The sequence below is a fragment of the Botryllus schlosseri genome, chromosome 8 (assembly GCF_051294905.1).
Source record: "Botryllus schlosseri isolate E-star chromosome 8, Bs_hap1, whole genome shotgun sequence".
Lineage (NCBI taxonomy): Eukaryota > Metazoa > Chordata > Ascidiacea > Stolidobranchia > Styelidae > Botryllus > Botryllus schlosseri.
Window position 1 is genome coordinate 23,522,137 of NC_137243.1, and position 20,145 is coordinate 23,542,281.

General features: G+C 39.9%; 1 protein-coding gene across 1 annotated transcript; it reads left to right on the top strand.

Moving 5' to 3' along the window:
• Positions 1 to 3,849: 3,849 nt before the first annotated feature.
• Positions 3,850 to 19,770, top strand: LOC145444996 (uncharacterized). Its single transcript, XM_080323080.1, has 12 exons — positions 3,850 to 4,216; positions 4,282 to 4,467; positions 6,433 to 6,554; positions 9,521 to 9,635; positions 9,710 to 9,856; positions 9,919 to 10,036; positions 11,703 to 11,845; positions 12,281 to 12,469; positions 12,529 to 12,647; positions 17,847 to 17,943; positions 18,006 to 18,131; positions 19,399 to 19,770. The coding sequence occupies exons 1-12, from the start codon at positions 3,882 to 3,884 to the stop codon at positions 19,493 to 19,495; spliced, it is 1,794 nt and encodes a 597-aa protein (XP_080179206.1). The 5' UTR covers positions 3,850 to 3,881; the 3' UTR covers positions 19,496 to 19,770.
• The last annotated feature ends 375 nt before the right edge of the window (positions 19,771 to 20,145 follow it).

Here is a 20,145-nt window from a genome sequence, read left to right on the forward strand (position 1 = left end):
AAAGGCTCCCGTGCTACAGCATAGGTATTAGCTTCATTAGCTTACTTTTCATGAACTTACTTTTTCATTAGCTTAATTAGATTTTCATTAGCTTACTTTTCATTAGCTTACTTTTTCATTAGCTTAATTAGCTTTTCATTAGCTTTTCATTATCTTTTCATTAGCTTACTTTTTCATTAGCCAAATTAGCTTTTCATTAGCTTCATTAACTTTTCATTAGCTTACTTATCATTAGTTTACTTTTTCAATAGCTTAATTAGCTTTTCATTAACTTCATTAGCTTTTCATTAGCCTAATCAGCTTTTCATTAGCTTAATTAGCTTCATTAGCTTTTCATTAGCTTGCATGTACAAAATAAAGGCACCCGTCTGGAAATGGATTGCGCGATGCGTTGAATAATCAGAGAGAAATTTAATGCCTTTTGATTTTGCACCTACACATTATTATAGAAACAAATCCTATTATATTGGAATGGTATATGACCAATTATCAGTCAGCAATATATTTCACATTATTTTAAAGGGGATAACATGCCCCTAAAAAAACCCTTGGATGGGCCACTTTTTAGCCCTATATAGACTACCACAAGTCAAGTAATTCCGATCCATTATGAAAATGTGCAAACAAAATCAGCGGTATTGTAAAATAAGAATCGATTTAGGTGGCAAATTAGGAATTTATCAAAGATCCATATTAGATCATCAAAATAATTATAGGTTCCGACGTCTGTTGTAGCAGGTAGATGGTGGAAACGTTGGATTTTCAGAATCCTCTGCCTAATAAAGCATCACGCGAAACAATAACTTCATATAGTTAATTTATTCGCAAAAAGCTTTTCGACTGACGCTCATCAGTAGTGAACGTCAGTAAGGGTGAATCAAATTCGAAATGTAGGAGCTATTATGTCTGTAAAACGTGATAATACCAATAACAAACAACTAGTAGACAGGCAAGACAGGGTAATAGCGATACAAAACAAACGTTAACGAGTACATATTCGGTTATAAATAACCGGAGACAACAACACAGAACATCAATGTTGTTAATATCACATCACAAGTATTATATTTGCTGGTCATTGCATTAGGATTGGCCAAATTGCTCCTGAAACGACTAGGGTTACTCGAGGCTAAATTCAGGGCTGTAACTAAGTCACAAGCTTCCGAGTTACAAGTCAATCTCACTTTTATGGGTATGACTAGATTCAAGTCGAGTCATTTTCAATTCACTATTGGGTCAAGTCCGAGTCCAAGTCAAGGAGTACAGTGTCAAGTCCGAGTCATAGTGTTTTGACTCGAGTCCTAGTCCAAGTCATTGTGGTGACGGTTTAGTTCAGAGTTATTGAAATGTAAAACTCACTTTTTATAACTCTACTCAGTAGTATCGAATGCTTCGCATTCATAATATACTATTTCCCCCCAATTTTACCAGTTTCTGGTATCATTTCCAAGTACTAGTACTGATAGACGAAATAATAATAGTGTTATAACCTGACTATTCCTAGAAATTACAATAAAATGCCTGTATTGCTAGACCCAGTCTCGAATCATATGACTTGGTCCGAGCCATGAGCAATGGCTCGACTGCAAGTCGAGTCAATGCACAATCAATGTCAATGCACAGTCCAGTTGAGTCATCAAAAATCGCGACTGTAGCCTGGCACGAGTCATTACAATCCTGGCTAAGTTGTGGTCGCTGAACACAAATATTTACTTAAAATTTGGTGATTAGCTCATAGTAATCACCGAACAATCGTGCGTGTACCACAACGTTACTCGCCACCTTTTAGTAGCGTCAACAGCTTCGATAAAGGGGCCCACGACGTAACTATTTTTGAATGTATACATCACGGAGGCCACAGAATAGGAATGTTTGCTAAATCGATTTGCTTGGATCACGAAATACTAAGCTACGTCCTTCTGATCTATTACTATTCCTCATGACATGCGAATAATTTATTTTTATGTCCATAGTTGTAACTAGAGCCCGACCGATATTGGATTTCTGAGCCGATACCGATAAGACCGATATCCAGTACCTCCACCGATAACCCCGATATATTCAGCCGATATTCAAAAGATACGGAATCTAGCTCAAGGCCCATATCTAACACCTCAGAGCATTTCTTTCAACAACTTTACAGCCATTGATATGCTTGAACATGAAATAAATGATCAAGGAACTATAATAATATATCAAAAGCACCAATCCAGCAGTTACAGATTACAGTTCACGAAGCACAATTTTTCGGCCCTTTCTCCAAGGAGTAAGCTTCTGTGGTCTTCCATAGATGATGTACATAGTACTAAACACAGTGAGCAGTCTTTAACTTGGTACCATAGTTAGTGGCACAGCAAAAATTGGAAATCTTTCTTCATTTCGGTTTCACCGCTCCCTTGCAGTTGCAGGGGATCGTTCCTTCAATGGTTTCACCAAATATTGATTTTTATATTGATATTCTTCTGGCAATGCATCTGGAGCCTTCGGCACATCATTAACAAATAGCTGAAGAGAATGTGCATAACAACTCAAATTGTCGACGTCTGCAACTGCTCCACCCATCCCCCTTGCGCCTTGACCATGACCAGTATTTCAACAATCAATCGATCACTATTTTACGCTCTTTTGTCAGAATTGGCCAATGTCATCATGGAATCAAAAATGTTCGTATCAATTATTGGCTTTACTCCACGTTTGCTTGATTTTCTTGCCCTCTATGCTCGCATTATGCGAGTCGCATATTTCCCATGATGGTGGCCCCGCAGCGGCAGGCCTCAGTCAGACGACTTCATACATTACTGGTATAATTAACTCTGTTGGTACCGAACCGAGAAATGTTTCGACGCGACGATTTTCTCTGTCATTACGAGGGTCAGTCCAGCATGATTGGAGGTCTCATTTCTCTTACTGATTGAAATCTTCTGCAGACAACTATCCATCCAGCTGCTCTCTGTCCTTGGTGATCGATTACCGCAGGGGGAATCCCACGAAGTCAGTGGGGCATAACGGTGGTTAGTTATCTATAATATTTTTCATATAGGCACGCCTACTGCCCTGTATGCAGTATGCACTATATGCAGCTTGGCCATTTATTTTTATAATTTACCGTCCTCACGTCTTCTATCGATTTCTCTGACTCCCTGCCACCATGTTGTGACGTCACGAATATGGCCGATATCTTTTTACCTTCAATGGCCGATACCGATATTTCTCTCCAAGCGTGATATCGACTCGATATTATCGGCGAGCCGATAATCGGTCGGGCTCTAGTTGTAACTGGGTAACTTCGTAACGGAGTTACGAATCAAGTCGGAATTGTCAGTCACTTATCGTCTACGGGTCATATTTTATCAGAACATCATATCAGTTCTTCCCTCGCATGGTAGCATTCTAAAATGGTATGATCGTAAATGTGGATAAGTAGCTCATGTTTTAGGAGCAATGCGGGTGATTTCAACTTCACAAATATGATAAGAGGTATGTGGCACATAAATATTGTCAAATCTCGAAAATCCGAAATTTCTGTTCTTACCGTTAGGTTGAGATCCCTGGTATAGAACATGTAAGAAAAAGGCACGCGCACTTTTACGTAGTCGCAGTGGGATCCATTACTTACCGTTTCCAACCAACGAATATTATTTATTGAAAGTATACATAACATTTATATGAGTCAGCCTTTATAGTTGACCAACACAAACAATAATATTATTAACTTAGGTCAAAAAATATAGACAAAAGGTTTACCATTCATCTACATTCTTGTGTGTGAAATTTAAAATAGCCTGGGGCAAACTATTGGCAGGCGAATCAATTACCTTGTGTATTGCGACACGATGTGTTATTTCAGTAGTACAGTCTACCGGCAGGTTTGGGAGTAGAAAATGAGAAAGTTGGAAAAATTACTGATTGGCGCATTAGCTTTGCTCTGCATAGTTTACCTCACGTTTACAGAACGGAATGCTGGAATTCACGGCAATTCCAAGGTTCGAAAATCAACGCAAGAAAATTCTGAAGATAGGCAAGTTGTTATCACTCCGCCAGTGCTGCGTGGTTTTCCTTCTTTCGATATCACTGGAACGGAAGGGAAAAGACTCTTATATCGACGTATTCAATGCAGCGATGAGATTGTAAAACCCGGGCATAAAATACCGAACGTAATCCATTATGTTTGGTTTGGGAGGCTAACGCTGAACGCAGTGCAATACTACTCGATAAGGTAACCTGCAAATCACTGGATTGCTAATTACATTGCACGTACATCATCGTCGTTACATCATTCAGAAGTACGGCGCTGATACAAAAGCCGAAATTCATAATATTCCACATGGATCATCCTGAACCGGACGGACCGTACTGGGAACGGTTAAAAGAAGAGGTTTCATGTTTGAGAACTACATACAGGAAGATGCCGGAAAGCGTGATGGGCCGACCAATCAGTCTTGTGGAGCATAAATCTGATGTTGCTAGGTGATATTATAGTAACTGTTGGTCATAACACTTATCGGGTTGTTCCATCACACTATTTAATAACATTATAAATCGAAGCGATACTATTATTGCGTCAGAGCATCAACATTTACGTCGAACCTGTAACTGTAACGTAATTGCGCGTGGGTGTCGCTAGATCAGCTATCTGGCACCTTTCTGTCAAGGATGAATAGTAAATATATAACGCAGTAAAACCACGGGTTGCCCAGAGACATTGTACTTTGAATTTGAAGTCAAACGATCTCATTTAAACCGGTAATGCTCATGGACCGGACTTATCAATAACTTACCAATATTGCAACTACAGCTAAGAATTAAAAACAGCTGAAGTAAGGTCGCGTGAAAGGAATTACATCATAGGGAATACATTTTGCTAAAAATATATATGTGCAGAACGACCAAATCAATGTGATGATTCTATACTTTTTTATGGTCTTTCTCTTGAACTTAGCTTCGGGTGGATTAGGGCTGGTGCCTGAGTTCGGGCTATTGCGTCAGCAATGAAATAAGTACCACTACAGTAAGAATGATGGTGTGAACGTGAGGTTCACGTTCGCGTTCTGTATCTGAACCTCATAAATTTGGAGGTTCACGTTCACAAACGAACCTTGGTAGGTTCGGCACTGTGAACCTTTTTCATTTATCACAATTCTTCACGTCAATATAACATATTTGGTTTAAAGTCTTTGCCTTTCAACTTCAAACTACTTGCTTGCTTTTGTTTGCGCGAAATATTCAGTTTCACGTTTGTGAATATTGCTTGACCCGCAATCACACAACATCAAGAACGAGATGCACTACATGTTTGTAGTCGGCGGATGATGCTTATTCAACCAATCATTGAAATTGTTATGAAGAATGAGTCGTTGTTTAATCCAGCAGGCGTATAGGATCAATCTTGATTTGTGTAGTTATTGTGTCATAAAAATCAAATCTGTGCGATTGGGGTGTTGGCCAGGCTACTGTGCAACTTGTTTGTGGGGTAATCTCAGTAGCAAGTATGGAAAACCGGATTACAATCTGCTCAGTATCAATGTAGCAATAGTAAGACGCCGTTTATATTCCCTTGCAAGTTGTCGTTAAAATTGTTGGCACAGAACCTTTCAAAAAGGTTCGCGTTCGCACGATCCTGAAACTTTCAAGGGTATATTATCAAAAACTTTAATTAAGTCGCTGCACTAATTAGATTTTAGTACGCATCTAATATTTCGATAACGTTTTTTAGGGTTTTATGCGCCGTCTCGAGTCGCGTGAAGCCCGCGGGCCTTAACGAACATACAGGTGTAAATTCTAAAACCCCTCCTCGAGCCACACAATTTTAAATATAAGACTGCACTTTGCACATTGATGCATTCGATTCTTACTCCGTATAATGTAACGACAAGTTTGTAAGACTGAGAAAGAATCTATTGAGTTTACTTGGCAATCCTCTTGAACTGAATGTTGCATGGAAATCAGTGCCAGTGCTAGCTGAAGGCTAAATTGCGTTTGAGATATGATGTAGCCTAATGATCTGGTAAATATAGGCCACGTGTTGCACGTAAGCAGAATATGGAACAGTGGATGTTAATCCTTTACTCATCTAACGAAGCATTACGCTTATCTGCAATACCCACATCTAAGCCTAGTCAGAAAAAAGGACGAAAACTGCCACTGTCGAATACTGGTGCACGAAATGAAATGTTAATCAGCAACAGTGTTAAACGTTCGAAACTATTTAAACATGATTTTCGTGCATAGCAAATAGATTATAATGAACATTGGCTACAAATTAATGTGACTTTCTGTTGTATGAGTTGGGTGTGTTTCTTGACCTTCAGCGGGCCCCTGGGTTCGCGTAAACTCCGGGTAAAAACACTATTATAGAACCCTAAATTTTGCCTTATTTGTGTCTTATTTACATGGATAGAGCTTAATATTCCGGACAAATGCTTGATTTTATAGATTGGAAATACTAAGCGAATATGGTGGGATCTACTGCGACGTGAACGTGTTTTTCATTCGTGCCTTGGATCCCCTGATGAAGCATTCGGCGGTGCTTGGCAAAGAAGAAGACCGGTCCTACGGTGAGGTTCGCGAAGAACCATATTTTCGCCATATATAGTACTGCTTTGATAGTACCGAAAGGTAGTCACAGTTACAATAGTTTTGTCTAGACACAGCGCTGTGAAGTAACTTGGCAAGCGACGTAGTACATCAATTCCTCATATATGTGTCAACGGTGGTGACTGGGGATGGTGTGAACTAGGGATGGTGTGAACGTGAGGTTCGCGTTCGCGTTCTGTGTGTTAACCTCGGAACTTCGAGGTTCACGTTCACAAACGAACCATGGTAGAATCTGCACTGTGAACCCATTTCATGTATTACAATTTTCACGCCATTATAACATTTGGTTGAAATTTATTGCATTTCAACAGCAGGCCACTCTGCATGGCGCTTGTAGCATAAACAATCAACTTTAAACGAGCATGTACTTTGACAGTCTCGAAGATTTCACTTGCTTTGCTGAAAAAGTTTGATGCTTATTCAACCAATCAATAAAATTCATATCGTTGTGTGATGTAAAAAATCTAGCAAGCGTACGGGGTCCATCTCGATATCATATGTTTATTGTACCAAACAAACCAAATCCGTGCGATTGGGGTGTAGGCTACGGCTGTATAACTTGTTAATGCGGTAGAACCCGTTCTACACTCTGCTCAATATCAACGTAACGACTAGGGTTGCATTTAAAAGAAACGGTGCATTAAAACAATTTGTTTAAAACATGTTGTAAACAGTGTTTTAAACAAAGGCCTTTGAGAAATGATTTTTTTTAATTTGTAAAATTATGCCATAATTGCGTAAATACTTCATAAAATCATGTTGTATAAGCCCACGGACAATTACCAACCGATTTAACAGGCGTACATCGATATGGAATGGTAGGAATCCTCAAAATAGTTGGTTTAACAGTTATAGTACAGATATTTTGTCAAAGGACCTATATTTACCCTATATCAGGGGTCACCAACCTTTTTGCAACAGAGGGCTACTTTTGCGTAATGATAGAAGCGGCGGGCTACTATTTACTCCCGCCGTTTACCCGCACCACACTGAATTTCCGCTTTGATATTCATAGCACTGGGCAGGACTGGACATCATGTTATCTGTTTCTATAGCAGTCAGTGGGAAGCCTGGCATTGTATGATATCAACTAGTGCGCTGTACTCTGGTATTTAACTTGACACTGCAATTCTGAGTGAGTGTTCCAGATGTGCAATAATTAAGCGTGTTTTGTGTTTGTTTTTGATGAAGTTCATGTCCGGAAAGGCTGATTCACAACGATAAGTTGAACCATAGACGCTTGCAACCTTCACAGCTGCTGCGCATACACCACTGTACTTTTCCGTATCAACAATGCACCAAACGTTGCTGCACAGTGAGGTGGGGTCATTTTGCAGTGTTACAATTTCAATCTCCTACTGTTCAGCATCCAAAAATGACAATACCGGACAGCAGCAACGATTACGGAAAGTTAGAAACATGGTAGCCTATATTAAACTGCGTTGATTGTAACAGAAACAAGCTGTGTCGAAAGATGCAATACGTAATGGGTGTACAGATATTGAAAATCTGCTAGTACTTCACGGCTATCTGAGTCCGAATAGTAATATTGTTTACTATACTGTGGCATTGTCCTGGTCGTCGAGCTATCATAACGGAACCGCCACCATTTCAAGAAGACCGTGGGGCATTCCGTTATGTCACCTGTATAGGCAATGCGCCGTATCTTGAATTTATGGTGATTCTATCACATATCTATATATTACTAATTGTAATAGAAGATAAGTGTTTATATATGTAAGTTACATGTTAGTGTGTTTTAAACAAGAATAGCTGAATCGATCGATCTATATATTTAAAAGCTCATTGGTAATAATCTGACGAATATTGGTAATTGCTGTTACTCCACCTATTTTTAGAATGGGCTCGCGGGCTACTCATTTAGTCCTCGCTGGCTACCTGGTGCCCGCGGGCACCGGGTTGGTGGCCCCTGGTGTAGAATCTACCAAGGTTCGTTTGTGAACGTAAATCTCTAAATGTCTCAGGTTCAAACACTGAACGCGTTCACACCATCTCTCGTGATTACCACACGTGATGCGTATCGTGTATTGTCCTGTTAATTACAGGTATATATGTTTGTGCTGTTGTTGAATATTTTGTTTGGCGATTTTAGCACGGAGATTTTATTGTCTACTCCATGATCGAATGTAAATTTCTAAATTTTGGGTCTCGTAGAGATGGGTAAATTTCGTGCATAAGTAATTCGTGTATATAGGTTCGAAATTGCCCCTTGAAGCAATATCTCACAAATGCGCAGTAGTATAAACAATACTTTGTAGATACGGTGAACAAAGAATACAATCCTGCATGAAGTTGCCTGGTACAACATTGAAACAAGGGCGACTTTACAAAATCGATGTATGCCACTCGTGTTCTGATATGCTCATTTACCAGGAATGGGTATAACGAGTCAAATACAATAATCTGCACCAATTTTAATGATCCGAGTGGAATGCATAGTGGCAGTCGGTATTTCCGACCACCAAAATCATTCGCCCCTTGCCACTATAGCAGACATTTACTGAACGAGAATCATTGTCTCGATCATTTCTTCTCGTATTCCGAGCCAATAAACTTCGATTCATATCATATGCGACATTCCTGCGATGTGATGATTGAACGGTTGCATTGTTACAGATCGCACCGTAATAAATATTACATAAATTGATCGATACGGCCGTGTTGATTGAGTTGAAATAAATTTTCATTAATATTATTTACTTTTGGATTGTATTAAAAAGTACATATATGAATCCCTCAAATCTATACCATTGTTGTGATATCATAATGTGTAATACTCCAAATGACGAATCAACTGGAAGCTTAATACTTGATTCATAATCGTATCCCCATGCTAGTCGATTCTTTCCAGCCCGACTATACCTACATATAGGTAAATGTAATATTGAGATGACTTTATGTGAAGGTAACAGCTTTATTATGGCCGAGAAGAACGCTTCCTTCATTCAACTCTGGAGAAGCTCTTACATTAACTTTGATCACACGCGCTGGAGTGATCACAGCACCGTGATGCCGCGCAGGTAAACACAGCCATTTATGCAGCACGCAATCAAATTTTACAGCGACGTGAAGCTAGTATTTCGATTTATTACAGACTCCACAAGTGGTTCCCGGAGATTCCGCTGCACGTTGAGCAATACTCTATGATGAGGCCTAACTATATGGATGGGGAAGATTGGCTGTTTTACAATAATTGGGACCTGAGATACAATTATTGTGTTCATCTTTATGTCAATGAGCCGTACGTATTGCCTTGGGCTCGAGGCTGCTGCTATTTGTGATCTGACGGTGTCAATGTTTCAGAACGGTCAAGGATGCGTTGGAAGCGATATTACAACATTCTGAGTCTGATATAGTAACGTTAGACAACACATTCGGCCAGCTGGTTCGCATTTCGTTGTTTGGGACGCCATATTTTAAGGTTATAGTTGCTCTATATCATATGTCCTCGGTTTGCGGTCCGGGATTCATTTGGTAGTCCATAAAAGGCCAATTTTGAAACTACAACTATAGAACACATCGTCCTTTAAAACATCTCTCCCTATATTGACTTACTTTCCTATTCACAGCGTTCACCACAGGTCACAGGTGAAAGCGATGGCCTTTTGCTTGTCACCAGCAGTTTCCGGCATTTCGTGGTTAGGGGTGAACGCAGCAACCAAAAAATATTGGCGCTTCTTCGATATACGCCCCAGATCGAAACAGTGATCCCCCTGTTACCAAAAATGCTTCTCATGAACACGATAAAATTTATAAACGTCAAAATATATTTTTTGCCTTCGGAGAGACGGATATTGGGACTGGGGGAATGGAGATATTAGGGTTGGATGTGTGTTAGGGCTAACGTTGGGGTTAGGCTATCCCAAGATTAGGGTTGGGGTGAGGGACACCATATCTAATCCTAATATCCCCCAACCCTAATCTTGGGATAGCCTAACCCCAACTTTGACCCTAACCCACCTCCAACCATAATTAGGTTTGGGGTGAGGGACACGATATCTAACCCTAATATCCTCAACCTAATCTTGGGATACCCTATCCCCAACTTTGACCCACCTCCAACTCTAATATCCCCCAACCCTAGTATCCCCCTCCCCTTATCTTGAGATACTCTAGCCCACCTCCAACCCTAATACCCCCTCTCCTCCAACCCTAATATCCACCTCTCCTCCAATCCTAATATCCCCCCTCCCCCAATATCCCACCCTCTCCAAATCATGATATCCCCAACCCTAATCTTGGATACCCTAACCACAACTTTGACCCTAACCCACCTCCAACCCTAATACCCCCTCTCCTCCAACCCTAATACCCTCCTCTACTCCAATCCTAATATCTCCCCTCTCCCAATATCCCACCCTCTCCCAATCATATTATCCCCAACCCTAATCTTGGAATACCCTACCCTCAACTTTGACCCTAACCCACCTCCAACCCTAATACCCCCTCTCCTCCAACCCTAACACCCCTTCTCCTCCAACCCTAATATCCCCCTCTCCTCCAACACTAATATCACCCTCCCCAACCCTAATATCACCCTCTCATCCAACCCTAATACCTTCATTCCCCCAACCCTAATATCCGACTCTCCAAAGGCAAAAAAAATTATTTTGACGTTTATAAATTTTATTATGTTGTGGGAAACATTTTTTGGTGTCATGGGGAGCACTGTTCGATCTGGGACGTATATCGAAGAAGCGCCAAAATATTTAGGGGACCGGGCTAGATAAAAGGCTTCGAAACATAATGCTCACTACGGTGGAATAAACAACCAATTCCATAATTACCCGTAGGCCTGTCCGAGTGACGTATATCAGAAAGATGTCAGGAATTGACACGAACCATATCATAATCTACTATTCGGAATCTAATGTCGACTAATACATCGATCGTTTATGTGATAATGGAGACAGCTAACGCCATATAAAAATAATGTCCATATTATAACTGGTGTGAATAGCTGGATATCCTTTTTGTGGATGTAAAGTTTTACGACAGGGATGACCAACGCGCGATTTAATGTACATGTTTACAGTAACTTATGGAACTGTCTGCTATTGACACGAAATTGTATACTTCCGAAACAGGTAGACGACCTTGACAACAAACTGCTGAGAGTACATTCGGCTGTTCAGTGCTCCGAAGAAAACGTCGATCAACGCATCCCGAATATCATTCACTATGTATGGAACGGAGAGCGGATTCAGTATCAGCACTACCTGGGTGTAAGGCAAGTTCACTAAAAGTCATCGAAAGCCATAGACATGACTAATCGGCAATGGGATAAATGGTGCATCATAAAAAATTATGATCATTTGTGTTTGTCCAAGTCTTAATACATATACGAAATGTTATTATTCAATGAAGGCGATTATAGAAATATAATCAATTACCGTGATACAGGGGGTCTTTCGTCCAGTTAACATGACAATATTACTAATAAATCATATCCCAAAAGTAGTCTACTTGGCATATTAAAAAATATGTAGTGTATAAAATAAGCAGTTTTGAATAATTTTTTTTTAAACCTAAAATCTCCCACTGGATGACAAATTCTGCACTGAATAGATGAGAATTGGATCTTCGCGCGATTTGTGAAATGTAAACTGAGAATGACAATGATTGACAACTACCAACGTGAATACCATTCTTTTACTTCGATAAGGTCCGCTTTACAAATGCTGAAACCGTCGGCTGTATATTTCCATGTCCTGGTCGACAAGGACCCGTTTTACCAACCTTACCTGATGCTTATAAGGGAGGTGACTTGCATTAAAATGATGAACCAGACTGGCGCTATGCAGCAACAACTTCAAAGTACCATTTCTGCGGAAAACAAAAAGTTGCTCACCTCGTGAGTATACATATGTGATTTTTAAGAATGAATAAGTGATGTATGCTGCTCCCCTGTAGATTGCAAATACTGGAAGAATATGGCGGCGCGCTCTTGGATCTCAATGTGACCATGCTTCGACCTAGCGATGACTTTTTTGCGCTTGATTTCGCTATTGGAAAAAAAGAGGACGACTTTGGTATGTTCTTGGCTCGATTGAAAAAAAAAACATTATTTCTTACATCGGTGCCATCTTACTGGTCGCATACTGAGAATTTCTGATCTTTCTGTTTTCTGAAATTTCGTCGAGCGATGTAGTTACACCTGACATGGACTTTTGCATTAGTCAAGTTAAGAAATCTGGAAATGAGCATGATAAGACATCTGGATAATTCTAGCTGGCTAGTTACACTAATTAGAGTGAAATGTTGGAATTCTAATTCTAATCAAGATTATGAAATGTTTCCCTGCTTTGTGATAATCCTAATATTTATACAGGAGAAATACATAGCTCGAAACGAGCCCCAATTGGTGTACAATATACATACATTTGCCATTCTCATATGCTTATGAGAATTGACCATGAATGAGATATAGTGAACTGGCTTTTCGTTCGATTTCTCTATAATTCAGTTTTTTAAGTTTTGCTGATTCAGTAACTATAATTCTGATCAAATTTCCTGAAGTGGTGTAGCTATTATTCCTATTGTAATCTATAATTTAGAATAGCTGAATTTGTCCTAGTCATTCAACTCTGGAAATAAGCTCGCCGACTAACTATATAAGCTGCGAAAGAATTTATAGCCATAATGATGAATGATATCTCTGGTTAAGAGAGAAGGAAATTAATGCAATGTTAGGGTTGCCATACGTCCGGAATTTCCCGGACATGTCCGGAATTTCACTGTTCAAACAAGCGTCCTGGAGGAATTTCTGAAATATGCCGAATGTCCGGAATTTTGAAGACTTGACGTAGACTCATAATTTTATTTCGTAAATCAGCATAAAAACAATATATTTTGGGAATATTTATGCTGATCAGGGATATATAGAACTCCGGGATGGCTGACTGCGTCAATTGCGTCATCGCGGCATTACCTAAGTAGGTCCGGATTCACGCATTCAGTTTTGATGCACGTTCCAGTCAGCCGCTTCAGCTGTGTGTAATTTCAAGTTTTTGAGAGCGGTAGGGGCATATCATATTCATGTTTATGTTCTTATATAAAGCTATAGGTTAACTAGGTTATGAAATGTTCAGGTAGTCTGAAACTTTGCGATATTAGCCCTATTCCTTCAGCAGCAATTTAGCGGTATGCCGGTACGGTCATTTACTCGGCTTCGGAATATCTCTGCTTCTGTAGTATCTTATGTAACATGTTTTGCTGCGCTGATAATCGTGAGAAAATAACAAAATGTAGAATAATTAACGTTAACATTGATATCCGCAGTATGATTTAGATTACGCCTTGCGGTATGTTTTTCATTTACCGGTATGTTAAGCGAATGTATGTCACCATACCATCCAAGGCTGTACATTGTACAAGTACAAGTGTACATTTACACTGTGCCGTCTGAGCTATGAAGGCGACCGTTAGGAGGGACTTCGTCAGTTAAGATCTTGTGCTATAGATTAATATGTGAATATGCAGGTAGTGCTGGTAGCCTATTGCAGGCTTACAGGTATTCCGGATCATTGTTTGATTATTCTTAGTAAGAATTGGAGCCACTGAGTACACTACCGATGTGCAAGATTCAAGAGGCATTTCAATTAAGGATAACCAAACATTTGAATCTAATACAAACACAACACGTCAAGGTCGTTGCAGTTGTAAGTGTCCATAACAACTGTTATAACAACTGTCGAATCCAATCTCGTTACAGATACTATTTATCAGTTACATGTCTGTTAAAACAAGGCAGGCATATGTTTGTTAATGAACGGCACCTTAATGCTACAATACTGGAAATATACTTCAACAGAAGTGCACTGTTGTGAACTGCCAATGGCTGACTCCCAGAATATGGCCACAACATTTATTGACCATTTGCTTTGAAGATGCAAAACAGGACTGTTAAGTGTTCATGTCACCAATTGATGTTGACCACTCCCTTGGATAAGCCAACACAGTCGTCAGGACAGGATACGACCCTGAGATATGGCCTGTCTTTACCATATAAACACTTATAGCCTATAGGCTTTAGGCCTATACGATGTAGGAAGAGAGAACTCTGAGGATTGATTCAATTTGCAAGGTTTCGTCAAATCGTCGCAACAGAGCATGGACCTCTGCTCAGTCGGCCTAAGGTAAGTTTGGCTGATTCTAGTGATACGGTATTAAATGAGGGATTTACATTAATCCTGATGTGGTTAAAGTAGTCTGCGTTGCTACTCAAGTAATAGTTGTATTCCCGGGCGTACTGGTATTTAAACTTCCTCAAGTAGCTGTAGAAAGTGAAATGCCTGCAAGGTACTTGAGTTTGGAGATGGCTGCTTCAAATTTACAAGATTTATCTTCGAAAATAGGCAACACCTACTTGAGTACTACAATGAAGTAGTAGTTCTTCACTATAGAACAACTCTGCATACATATATATATATAATTATATTCTTAAGGTTAATTTGTGTCTCTAAATACATCATTTGTTCATTTTTGTTGCAGATTCCAGAAAAACAAACGCGATGTTCCAGCATTTGCATCACGTCAACAGTGGATATCCTGATATATTATACTGGGGACATCCCATTGAAATCTTGGCAAAGATGGCCACAATCTGAATATTTGGATCTCGTGCCTCCTCACCGAGATGTTTTTTTGGCATGGAATCATCTATCGCTCTATCGGAAAATCTGCGAGACAATGATACTGAATATTTCTTAACTGATAAATGGCATGAAATGCTTCAGGACGCCCATTCGTGATGTACTGTTAAGCCATGGTTGTAATTTCTTCACTGCGGTCATGAATCTATTGCTCGGTGAACAAAATATCAGCTGAATTCAACAACTGGGTCTACCGAATGCTTCTCAAATTGATAGTGATATGTATCAAACTTCTACCCCCCCAGGCTGCATTTGAACCTGAAGAGAAGTATCAATGGTGTGTTGATTTCTTGATCAACTTTCATTGAGTGACATAGAATTAGATAACAATGCTGCTATCACAATTTCGAGTCCTTACAGGCCGTGCTATCTTTTCATTATTGTAAATGCTCCATGGTGGGGGTGCATTTAAAATAAACTGTGTTTGAAACACAATGTTTAAAACATGATTTAAACAGTGTTTTAAACAAAGGCCTTTTGAAAAAAATTCTTTTTAAGTTGTAAAATTATGCCATAATTGTGTAAATACTTTCCAAAACACGTGTTGTATGAGCCTACGGACGATTACCACCCGATATAGCCGACTAATATCGATATGGAATGGCTGGAACCCTCAAAATAGTTGGTTCAACAGCAATAGCACATATATTTCGTCAAAGGAGCTATTTTTACCCTATATTTTCAATTGCCAATGTCAATCCAATATGACGTCACTGTTGAATATTCTTGACGTCATCGCTTAAAAAAAGTATGTTTTATACAAGGGCCTGGATTTAAACATGTTTGTTTTAAATGCAACCCTATACTTCATGGTAATTGTCGATTAACGCTAATTGAAATGGTTGATTTAATCAATCCTATTACCCCCCCCCCCTTCCCAGCTGCAAGGTTTAAGACAATGGCTTGTAAATAGGTAGAAGACGCTGATATTATTCGTTATTCACTCTGTTATTTATGGCCTGATGCAGATTATATGATGTGTAGAAATTAAACACATTCATGATTTACTGAAATTCAGAGTTGTCATAGTTTACTTGGTTGGCTATACAGCAGTGTCATACTTTACTAGGTTGGCTATACAGCAGTAAGGTTGTGATATGGGAAGAATGTCTAGCTTACTCACTAACTATTCTGCAAAAGGGTGAGGATCATTATTCTAGAAACAGCTGTATCGCTAGCTTGCAGAAAAGTGAATATTTCGAGGCAGATTGCAGGTAACTTTCTGGACCTACTTAGGTAACGGCCAAAATGAAGTCAGCCATCCCGGAGTTCTATATATCCCTGATGCTGATGCATGATATTTTTATTCGCACTGCGCGCGATTTACTATCACATTTACTGATTTTAATATGGAGACTACCGCCCTCGCAAAAACTGCAATAAAGTATCAATCAAAACAACCTTCGTATACTGGAATAAGCCTAATTGTAATCGCAATCATACGAAAACGGGCCGTTGCAATGCTTTATTCAAAGATAGTGGTGAGGTGGGGAGGTTTTAAAGCTCTGTGGTGCCCACCGGCATAAGGCTGATAAGCAATCTTATTGGCAGGACATGAACATGACTTAACGATGTGCAATTACGCTCCCTGTATTTTCGAATTCATCATCCTCCACCACCTCTACCGCTAACTCTGATCATGTTGGCGGAGAGTAGTATCTACATAGCAATATATGCAACAACCAATATTATTGACATAATTCATTCAAAGAATTTAACGACAAAATTAGGCTTACCATACGTCCTCTTTTAAGAGGATTTGTCCTCTTTTTTTACTTTTTTGAAAGTGTCCTCGGAGGACGCCCTTTTGTCCTCTTTTCTGAGATTTTGTCCTCTTTTTTGAAAGTTTAGGTCAGATTTAGAGCAAATTGCGAGTGATATGCCGCAAATTAACACAGAAGTGACGCTCCGGCGGGTATTTCGGACTGAAAAACGGTGATTTTAGCCCTGAGCGAAAAAATGACCTTTTTTCTTTTCTTTAGTCATCCACCTGGCAATGTGGAGAGAAAAACGGTATTTTGAGCTCTGAGCGGACAAGATGACCTTTTATTTTTTGTTAGTCAATCGATCGCAAAGTGGGAAAAATTCTCCGGTTTTTGGGAATTCTACTCCGGTTTGCACGTTGCAAATTTCTGAAACAGTGTCCTCTTTTTAGATTTCCAAAATATGGTAAGCCTAGACAAGATGCATAATGCATATAGAAACCAGATCCATATAGCAAGCACCCCCCGCCCGGAAGTTGCATCGATTACCCTATAGTGTGGGCTCAAAATCATTGTTTATTTGGGCGGGAAGGGGCTGAAAACATGTGCTTTCGGTTCCGGTTACACAACACACAGCCACATACTTCTGAACCGGATCGTGACCACCTCTGGTCTACGAGCATAGCTTTGCTAGTGTGACGTCATAACTCATTTTGAAATCCACTAGTGGGCGCTAAAGAATGTCCGGGTTTTGGGTTGCAGAAATATGGTAACCTTATGCAATGTAGATTGCGTAAGTCGCCTGAAGATGTATTTTATTCCATCTACTCCATCTTTACGGTGTGTCTGTGTAATGAACTTGTTTGCTATTCAGATTATTCTGTAGTAATCGCCAAACCGAGGTCGTCGATCACACGCGGTTGGTCGGGAGGCATCGCAAATGGACTGAGGCCTAGTGTGGCATTACTCACGTATGGTCAAATATCTGCAATCTTATATTGTACGAAATCTAATGACGAACAACATCCCACAGGATTTTACAAAGTACACACGAGACATTCCTCGTTAACGAGCAAATCGTAGCAGCCCCGCAACGGGGATGGTTTGAAACAACAGGCGCGCATCTGCCTTTCGCCAGGAGTCTTTCTTTTCGTAACAGGTGAGAGGATTTAGCTAGAGAGGTGCGATTGAATATAATCATCGTCGAAATATAGATGTGGTTATAGTACAGTCAGCATTGCTACTCGAATAAAAGTAGAGGTAACGTCTGAAAATTCTACTCAATTACATGTAATAGGCCTAGTTGCAATGTCGCAGACATGTCAAATCTACGTCAGGTAGAAGTGTAAAATGTATAGTCTGAAATGTAAACAGGTAATTACTTTTAATAGGAACATTCGATTTGATCGAATTGTTACGCAACATGGCCGTAGCACGTGAGAAGCAGCGCAAACCGCCAGCGTATTGGCCATTGTTGCGCAACCGATTGAGCAATCACATTCTCACTCTCGTGCACACTTACTCATGATCTGCTCAGACGGGATGGTTGGTCACAATACTAAACTCCGTTATAATGTAGCATTCGAGGCGGATTTTCGCAGGTTCCAGGGCCTCGAGCAAAATAAAATTTATATTTTTGCAACCAGTACCGCGGTAGCGTTTAATTCATACTCGTTTTATCAAATTTCGCGCCGGGCAAGCCGGTTAAAAATGACTATCAAATTGCCTTTAGCCAAATGAAAAGTGTGACGTAGACCGATTTCACTGAGACGTGAGTAGCGCTGGGCACAATGATTCGAGTACTCGAATCTGGATCGAGTATTAATTCGAATGATTCGAGTCGATAAGTAAAAGAAAATTTTTTCGAGTACTGAAATTATACGCTTCTCGCTAGTGGAAGCTAATTTATATACGGGAATTATAGTTTCGATACTAATTTTCACTGTTGAAGCCTTGAAACCTTGATTGGCGGTATCTTAGCATACGAAACATATAGTACAAAGCTACGAAGGTTACTGGACGTAGTACATTTTTGAAGTCACGATTATCCCACAACATTGTCCTCAAGTGGTTGAAATCGGTATGGTCGAAAAAATACCAAATTATCATTTATGAGATGGATAGCAGGCATTATATTCTTCGTGGGGGCATAAACGATACATATTTGAACGTTGACGTATTACATCCTGTTATGACGTCATAATGGGTGACACTCGATTACTCGACTCGACTCGAAGCATATTTCGTGATTCAGAATCGAATCACTCAGGTACTCGATTTTGCCCAGCCCTAGACGTGAGACTTGCTTGTGTCCACACCATATAGGACACTATGCTCAGACTTTATACTCTACTGTATTCTCATCTACAGGTTGCTAGTCTAATGCCTTTTCGTTTTCGACTTTCGATTCTTTTATCTTTTCTAAGCGGCTGGGATTCACTGGAATCTGACAGAAACGAAAAAGAACTTATGCTAGGAACTCTACCCCTGGGAACTCTGGCTAGAAGCATATTGCTGGGATAAATTTTTCTGGAGCATGTATTGCGTCCCGCAAAGCGTTTTGAGCACGGCTGCTGGCCGTTCGTTTTCTATCATAGGATACACAACACATACAGGATGCAGTATCATATCGTTCTGCATTTCAGTCACCGTGGAAGAAAGCTTGGAAGGCGACAGATGAAAGAATTGTCATGACATATCTTGTAATAATATAGATTAGTACTACTACCCTGCTGAATGCGTGTTTTGGATAAACATAAAATGAATAAAATCATTGCTAATTCTTGGCGCCAATGGAATATAGCAAACAGTAAAAACCAACACGTAGCCAGGATAAAAAGTTGGAAGGGGCATTCGACATGATGGAGGGATATATTTTGGAGCAATGACGTGATGTGACGGAACCTTGTAACGAAAAGATATTGAAGTCGAAACGTCTGGGCAAAATCGCCCATCGCCCGAGTAGATATAGGGTCGTAGTGGGAAACATATTTTGATGCTGGTAGCATAGTAAATATTATTCAATAATGAAATAGCCCTTAATGATATCATCAATGACGTCTTACCTATAATGTGTCTGCAACCAAGGGGACTGCTGGCAACCGGGTTTTGAGAGCCAAATTCTCGGTACGGCACTTGTAGGAATCAGGGCGTTGCAGCCGGAGCCGTGCATT